This window comes from Penaeus vannamei, chromosome 27 (genome assembly GCF_042767895.1).
Source record: "Penaeus vannamei isolate JL-2024 chromosome 27, ASM4276789v1, whole genome shotgun sequence".
In the NCBI taxonomy this organism is placed as follows: Eukaryota; Metazoa; Arthropoda; class Malacostraca; order Decapoda; family Penaeidae; genus Penaeus; species Penaeus vannamei.
The window spans coordinates 29,137,914-29,146,303 of NC_091575.1; the positions used below are offsets into that span (position 1 = coordinate 29,137,914).

Genomic DNA, 8,390 nt, shown 5'->3' on the forward strand with positions numbered 1-8,390 from the left:
TCAGTTGGGTTGGTTGTTAGGTTGTTTTAAGGGTTGGTTGTTAGGTTGTTAGTTGTCAGTTGGGTTGGTTGTTAGGTTGATAGTTGGGTTGGTTGTTAGGTTGTTTTAGAAGGGTTGGTTGTTAGGCATTGTTAGTTGTCAGTTGGGTTGGTTGTTGAGGTTGTTTTAAGGTGTTGGTTGTTAGATGGTTAGTTGTCAGTTGGGTTTTTTAGGGTTGTTTTAAGAGTTGGTTGTTAGGGTTGTTAGGTTGTTTTAAGGGGTTGGTTGTTAGGGTTGTTTTTAAGTGTTGGCTTGTTAGGTTGTTATCAGTTGGGTTGGTTGTTAGGTTGTTGTAAGGTATGGTTGTTAGGTTGTTAGTTGTCAGTTGTGTTGGATGTTAGATTGTTAGTTGTTAGTTTGTAAGTCAGTTGGGTTTGTTGTTAGGTTGTTAGTTGGGTTTGTTGTTAGGTTGTTAGTTAGGTTGGTTGTTAGGTTGTTAGTTGTTAGTTGGGTTGGTTGTTAGGTTTGTTAGCTGTTAGTTGGGTTGGTTGTTAAGTTGTTAGTCTGTTGGGTTGGTTGTTAGTTGTTGGGTTGGTTGTTAGGTTGTTATTTGGGTTGGTTGTTAGGTTGTTAGTTGTTAGTTCAGTTGGGTTGGTTGTTAGTTGGGTTGGTTGGTTGTTAGTCAGTTGGGCTGGTTGTTAGGTTTGTTGTTAGTTGGGTTGGTTGTTAGTCTGTCAGTCAGCTCGGTTGGTTGTTAGGTTGTTAGTTGTCAGTTGGGTTGGTTGCTACGTTCTTAGTTGTCAGTTGGGTTGGTTGTTAGGTTGTTAGTTGTCATTTGGAGTGGTTGCTAGCTTGTTAGTTGTCAGTTGGGTTGGTTGTTAGTTGTCAGTTGGGTTGGTTGTTAGTTGTCAGTTGGGTTGGTTGTTAGATTGTTAGTCAGTTGGGTTGGTTAGGTAGTTTCTTAGTTGGGTTGGTTGTTAGGTTGTTAGTCAATTGGGTTGGTCATTTGACAGGTCAGCTGGCCAGTTCATCTCGTTATAGTTTCGTTTGTCAGTTTGTTAGAGAATGTTAGGTTGTTAGTCCGTTGGGTTGCTCATTTGACAGGTTAGCTAATCAGTTCATCTAAGTATAGTTTCGTTTGTTAGCTCGTTAGTGAGGTTAGTAGGTTGTTAGTCGTTTCGTTAGTTTAGTTGTCCGACTGACAGTTAATCATTTCTTCAGTTAGTATGTCAGTTGATCAGCTAAATGGTCGGTTATAGTCAATTAAGTAGCGAGTTAGTATGTAGATTAGTCAGTCAATTTGTTGGTTATTTTGTCAAGCAGTCCAATAAGTTGGTCATTCAGACAGTTCGTCAGTAAGTCAGTTGGTCAGTCAGTCAGGAAGTCACTTGGTCAATAAGTCAATGTCATTTTTTAAAGGCTTCTCATTTTTAAAAACAGACAGAATGAAAGAAAATAAGAAAGGAGAGAAAGATAGACATAAAGAAGGTAACAAACAGGAAAAAGAGAAGAAAATGTAGGCCTTCTGATCGACTACGCGAATGAAATGCAAAGATGATCAAACATTCAGGAAAAAAAAACTAAAAAAAAAAGAAAAAAAAGAAGAATTTCGTTTCCGAAGCGACGGGCAAAGTGATCCGTTTATTCCGCGTCTCTGAATTTTATTTATTTTTTCGTTTTTTTTTTTTCTAGCGTTTTGTAAATTCATTTTTTGTCTTTACCTTTTGATTTTTTTTTTTGGTTTTCATTCTTTTTCCCTATTTTTCATTTTCATTTTTCTTTCTTGTCTGTAGCTAATGTGCAGTAATTTCTTTATTATTGGAATTACTTTGATTTTCACATATATATTTTTTTTCTTATCTTAGGATGGAGAGAGAAGAGGGAAGAAATTAGAAAAGAGAATATAAATAGTGGAGGATGGAGAGGAAAAATAATATAGAGATAGAATATAAAAGATTTTTAAAAAGAAGAAAATATGAAGATACATCAAAGAAACCAAACGGAAGCTGGAGAGGGAGAATAAACAAGAAAAACTGTATTTAAAAAAGATATTAAGAAAAGGAAGATAAAAAAAGAAGACATAAAACAACAACAGCGGAGGATTAAGGAAGTAGATAGGCCTACATGATATCAAATTAACCAAGTATCCTGTACGATGAATTGGGGTCAGGTGTCAAGACGAAAATAATCACAATCATAAAGTAATTTCTAATCAGATATTGATAACATAATATACGTAAAGGCTACTATGTGATATTTATAATAAAAAAGTAATTTCTCATTAGATGTTGGGAGTAGAATAAATATTAAAGCTATCAAGTCCTTTTGAAAACAAACAGACAAAGTGATTTTATAAAGGCACAAACATACCTCCATACGCAAAAGTAGATAATATTATATAGAAACCATCATATAAGAATGTCATTTAGATAACATATTTAAGAAAATTTAGAAAACATTTAAAAACATCATTTTGGGAAGTTATTATAAGAACATAAAATAAAAGCATTCAGAAAATAAAATCATACATAATTCATATACACAATTTTATAAATTCAGAAAACATTTAAAAACATCATTCAGAAAACATAAAAAACACAGAAAAAAACATCATACATAATTCTAAAACACAATTTTTTATTTAGAAAACTTATCTTAAAAAAAAATCATACATAATTCTAAAACACAATAAAAAAAATCATTTAAAACCATCACAGAAACCACCACACAGAGACCACCATGATCACAAAGAGATTTTTGGGTACGCGTTTTCGAGCCAAGTGCTCTCCCGGCAGCTGGTGAGGTGTGGGATCACCACCTGCCGCGCCCTGGCTGGTGAAACTGCAAGCGAAGGCAGGTGGTGGGCCGGGGAAGAGGTGGATGGGGGGGGAGTGGGGAGAGGTGGGGGGAGGGGTGGTGGACCGGGGAGGGGGTGGAACGGGGAGAACGGGAAGGGGGCAGAGAGTGGGGGAGAGGTGGGGTGGGAGGAGTGGGCTGAATGATTGGGGGCGGGGTGATGGGGGTAAATGGTGATTTTTGGGGAGAGAGTGGGGTGTTTGGGGGGAGGACGGGGTGATTGGAGATGTGTGGTGATTTGGGGGTGGAGGTGAGAGTGGAAGAGGGCGGGGTGATTGGGGTGGACTAAGTAGGATTGGTGGAAGGACTTGGGGGTGACTGGGGTAGAGAGGCGAGGTGGATTTCGGTGGACTGAAGACACAAGCCGAGTGGGATGGGTTAAAGGAGAGTGGGGATGGACGTGTGGGTAGGGGATGTGGATAACTATTGTGGATAGTGTTGGGTGGCCGTGGAATACATTACTGTGGATATTGTTAAGTGGATGTTCATGGTGATAGCTTAAATCTTTTGTACATAATGTGAAGTGACTTGTGCATCTTGTGTGGATGTCTCGTGCAAGTTTTATAAAGTGGATAAGGATTGTGTATTGTGACAGGTAGATAATAACTTTAGATAATATCAAGTAGAAGCGAGTGGAATATTCTGTCTGACGTAAGATGAATGTGGATAGTCGTAAAGTAAGCTATTGTGGAATTGTAACGGTGTGGATATGCATGGCTTTAGGTAGGGTACAAGAAAGTGCAAGTAGCTTATTGTAAAATATTGTAACGTATATTTAGATAGATATTGTACATGGTATTAGGTAGTCCATTGTGGATAAGCCCTGTACATGGTCGTTAGTGGATTACTGTGGATATTTCAACGTGGATATGGAAAGAAACACTGGATATGGTGTTGAATAATACTTTATTGTAGATGGTATGAAGTATATAAAGCGCGCATGCAGTTTGTATGTGTAGGTCATATCACAATCACCTTGGCTTATAATCGAAGGCAAAAAACAATGCGTGACGAAAGGGAGAGGAACGAGAAAAAATGAATAATAAGCGAGGGTACGTGGAATAAAAACAAACGCTTTCTGCAACGCGATACCGGGAAAATGGGAGAGGCAGGGGGAAGAGGAAAAGAGAGAGAGGAGATCAACAAGTGGGTGTATGGAGAGAGAGAGAGAGAGAGAGAGAGAGAGAGAGAGAGAGAGAGAGAGAGAGAGAGAGAGAGAGAGAGAGAGAGAGAGAGAGAGAGAGAGAGAGAGAGAAAATGAGAGTGAGAGTGAGAGTGAGAGAGAGAAAGAGAGAGAGAGAGAGTTAAAGGGGGGCAGAGACGCGAACTCCGTAAGAGAATCAGAGGGCGAGTGCGAGCGAGCGAGCGAGAGAGGGGAAGAAAAAGAGGAAGAGAAAAGGGAAATAAGTGGCCGGGACAGTAAGTGGGAGGAGGAGGGCGCGCGGAGGCCAGCATGAAGGAGCGGGGGGGGGGGGGGGGCAAGGTGATGCTGGTGCGAGACAGACGCCTACTTCCTGGCCTGGGGCTGGCTACGACTGTGGTGGTTCCAGGCCGTCGACCTCCCTTTGTCCATTTTAAAGGTGAATTCTCCTCTCGGTTTGGGTCTCCGGATGAGGGTAGAAATGGAAAAATATGTAGGCCGTTATCAGCGTGTCTCTACTGGTGTCGTGGAATGAGTCAAAAAGCTCGGTAGCGGCGCTCGTACCAGCGTGCGGCACGAGACAGGGGGAGGGAAAGACGGCTAGTCAAAAGCGCTCCTAATGCTCGCTCGCTTCTCCTCTTCTAAGAAAGATTTTCCCGCCTGCGAAATGCAACAGCAAGCACACCCCCCCCCCCCCCCACGATCATGCGCATGTAGAAACCCCTCAGCGCTTGCGACAGGGACTCGTTGGGAATCCCATGGCCAAGTGACCACGTTTCTCTGTGTCCAACACGCGGCGGCGGCCTTCCCCGTCCCAGCAGCACACAAGGGAGGCTTGCAGATGGCCAACCACGCTACCCGCGCAATGGTACGGACACAAAGTTAAATCCTCGTGGTTCGCTTTGGTTAGGCTGCTACCACTCGTAGTCCCGGGGATTTCTTTTCGGGTCGTCTGAGGGGATTTGGTTTCTCTCTCGTGAGATGTAGAATTCTAGGAGCATTGTGGGGGAAATGGTATTAAAGTCTACTTGTTAAAACTTTTCGTTACCTTAGCAAAGTACGTTGCGAAGTAGAGTTGGCGATTCGGGATTTAAGATCAGTTTTGGTCTGGGATGCTACGTCACTTATGATCGTAATTTCTTATGGTAATTATCTTCCTGAATCAATAGGAGTTTGCATACTGGTTTCAGTTTTCATATGACTCAATTTACTCGGAGATAAAATAGATAAAAAGGACAACTGGCATCTGACCTCCGCGGGCACATGGTGCGTCGCGACGATCAGCTGATACACGTGAAGCAGCAGTTCAGCGTGGAACGTTGGTGAGTGAGGACGTACGGCACACTCTCTCTCCCGCGAGCGTGGCCTAAGAAATTCAGTGTGGTGATCGTAATACAAAGGTGAAATTGATATTGACCAAGTTCTTTTTTATATGCCTGTGAACACGATGGCAAGTTTGACTCTCGAAGAAGACTTAAACGCAGCCGCCTGCCTAGTTGCCATGAAGGGCGGCGGAAGGCTGAGTCCGTGGGCGGCGCCAGAAACCAACAGCCAACGCCCACGTCTTCAAGTAAAAACTCACCTACCACTGCAACGGCCATTCCATGACCCACCACCTACCCACACGCCCGCACCGAGCCCCGAACACTCTCCTTCAGTCGAATTCACACACCACGCCTTCCCCCTGTCGCCCGACCACATGTACCAGCCGCCCACCCCGCCCACCCCTCCGTCGCCGCCCACGCCCATCCTGGAGGACCACTCCTACTGCCCGTCGGCGATGGAGGCGTGCGACGCCAGCCCCGACCACTCCGTGTACCTCATCGCCCGCATCCTGGCCGACCTGAAGCGCGTGCAGCAGGATCGGGTGGACGTCCGCGAGAAGGCGCCCGAGCCCCTGCCGCCCACCGCCGCCGCGCCCTCGCCCGCCCCTCCCTCCCACGTCACACACACCCTCCCCCTGCCCGCCCAGACGCAGGAGAAGCCCCTGGATTTCAGCAGAAGAGGCGTGGCGGAGGCAGCCGCGAGCGCCGCCGAAGAGCGCGACGCGGGCGCCGCCAGCCGCACCCCCGCGAGGTGCACGGGCGGGCGGCGAGGGCGGGGTCGGGCCAGCCAGCAGAAGGTTGAGGACAAGCGCGCCCACCCATGCACTTTCCCCGGATGCGACAAGATCTACGGCAAGTCGTCGCATCTCAAAGCACACCTGAGGACACACACAGGTAAGCCGCCTTGTCTCTCGTGGGCACTCTTGGGGGGGGGGGGCATGGTGGGGTCAGGGAGGGGAGGGAGGGAAGGAGGGGGGGGGAGGGGCGAGATAAAGGGTTGTGCCTCGTGGGTGATGGGAGGGGAATGGGGAGACCCCCTCCCCCTCCCCCGCCCGCTTATTGCGTATGGCTTAGGTAGGTCAGACGCTGTTTATCGAGGGCGTGTGATAAGGGGGTGAAAAAATGATGTACAAATAAGAGATAAAACCGATAAGAAAAGCGTTTTCTATGTCACACTACAAATATCGAGAATAATAGGAAGAGAGGAGAGTTAGTCTAGGCTTTAGATAACGAACTTGGGAACGAAGTGGCCAGTGACCATGACAGCAGCTGTCGGGCCACGCTGTCGGGCCGTCGGAGGGAACATGAGCCCATTCTCTCTTCTTTTTGTTCAGCCTTTCTCTCATTGTTCTAAGTTGGCGCATTAAACCCGCAGTCATAATTAGCCGCGCGTGTGTGCTTGCGCAGTCGTAAACTAGCGGTATCTCGGAAAGCGGGCGCGAGGCAGCGCCGCCAGAGCCACGTTGTGCAAGCATGGAGGCGCGTACTCTGGCCGGCCGCCCGGGCCCTCGGCCAGCGGCGCACCTGAAGCGGCGAGTGCCAGCCCGCCCGCGGCACTTCGCAGGGCCAACCCTTCACCTGCGAGGAGAGGGCGGGGCGCCGCTCGGGTCTCGGGGCGCTCCTTGCCCTCCTTCCGCGCCCCCCCCCTCTCCCCCTCCGTCGGGCTGCATCTCGTCTCGAGAGGCAGATAACGAAGGCCGCTAATTAGGACCAGACTGCTGGCCATTACGCGCGGATCGGCCGGCCTGCTCGTGTGCATGTGGGCCTGCGTGCGTGCGTCTTCGTGTTCGTCTGGAAAGAAAGAACGGGGCGTGGCCGACCGTCGAACGTTGCCACGCCCACATACTCAGCCGATCCGGAGAGAGAGAGAGAGAGAGAGAGAGAGAGAGAGAGAGAGAGAGAGAGAGAGAGAGAGAGAGAGAGAGAGAGAGAGAGAGAGAGAGAGAGAGAGAGAGAGACGAAGGACGAAGGAAGAGGGAGGAGAGAGCGCGCGCGGAAGGCAGGGACGGAAAGAAACAAAGCTGGGAGCGCGAGCGAGCGAAAGGTGCCGTTGGCCAGTCGATACGAGGGCCCTCGGCGAAGGGCGAAGCCCCGGGCCAGCACAGCCTCTTCTCGCCTCCTTACGGCGAGATATCGCCCCTGAATCGATAGAGCGTAGAAAGGGAAGGAAGGAAGGCCGGAGGAAAGGGGACAAAACACGATGACGAAAGGCCTGGAGTGGGCGGGTGGGCGTGTGGGCGTGGAGGAGGCCGCCAACTTGTTGACATACTAGAGGGCGTGTTCGGCTGGCCTCGCGCCAAGGCTGCCTGCCACCACTGCGTTGCTGCCGCTGCTGCTGCAACCTGCAACCAGCAAGGACGATCACCTGTCCGCGCCCCGCCCCCACCTCACCCCCTCCTCGCTATCTCGCTCCCCCTGTCCCCTCCGCTCCCCACCCCCGGCGCCCCCTCCCCGCCCCCGCTCGCCTGCTATGTCGGTACTCACGTCGCAAATCTGTTATGCGCACTTAAGTGTTTGTGACCTTCGATGATTGCTCCATCGCGTGTGCCCTATTGATTATTAGGTGGCGAGGAGAGGGAGGAGGGAGAGAGGGGAAAAAGGGGAATCAGGGGAATGAATGGCGGGGAAGGAGGGAGAGAGAGAGAGATAGAGATAGAGATAGAGATAGAGATAGAGAGAGAGATAGAGAGAGAGAGAGAGAGAGAGAGAGAGAGAGAGAGAGAGAGAGAGAGAGAGAGAGAGAGAGAGAGAGAGGTATTTGTTTTGATGTCGACCCGTATCTCGTAAAAAAAAATGATGGACTTGGATTAAGAAGGTGTCTGAGCGAAGGATGTACTCACCTATTGTACATCCTGGAACACTACTTTCACGTACTGTACACCCTTGATTACGACTGTACAACCGCATATATCATAGGGAAGGCATATATTTTATTATAGATTTTTTACTGGAAACGTGGGGGGGGGGGGGCAGGAACTCCAGGGGAGGGGGTGTTGATCTAGAAAGGAGGAGGGATTGGGAGGGGGGAGTGGAGGTGGGGGATACAGGAACACGGGCTGCAGTTGAACTACGTAGTGTGTAAATAGAAA

General features: G+C 48.4%; 1 protein-coding gene across 1 annotated transcript in view; it reads left to right on the forward strand.

Moving 5' to 3' along the window:
• Positions 1–5,221: 5,221 nt before the first annotated feature.
• The window catches only part of LOC113799918 (Krueppel-like factor 13), a 73,736-nt gene continuing 70,567 nt past the window's right edge, over positions 5,222–8,390 (forward strand). The window contains exon 1 of the mRNA XM_070141130.1: positions 5,222–6,195. Coding sequence (XP_069997231.1) covers positions 5,409–6,195 — 787 coding nt within the window. The 5' untranslated portion in view covers positions 5,222–5,408. The remainder of the gene's footprint in view (positions 6,196–8,390) is intronic.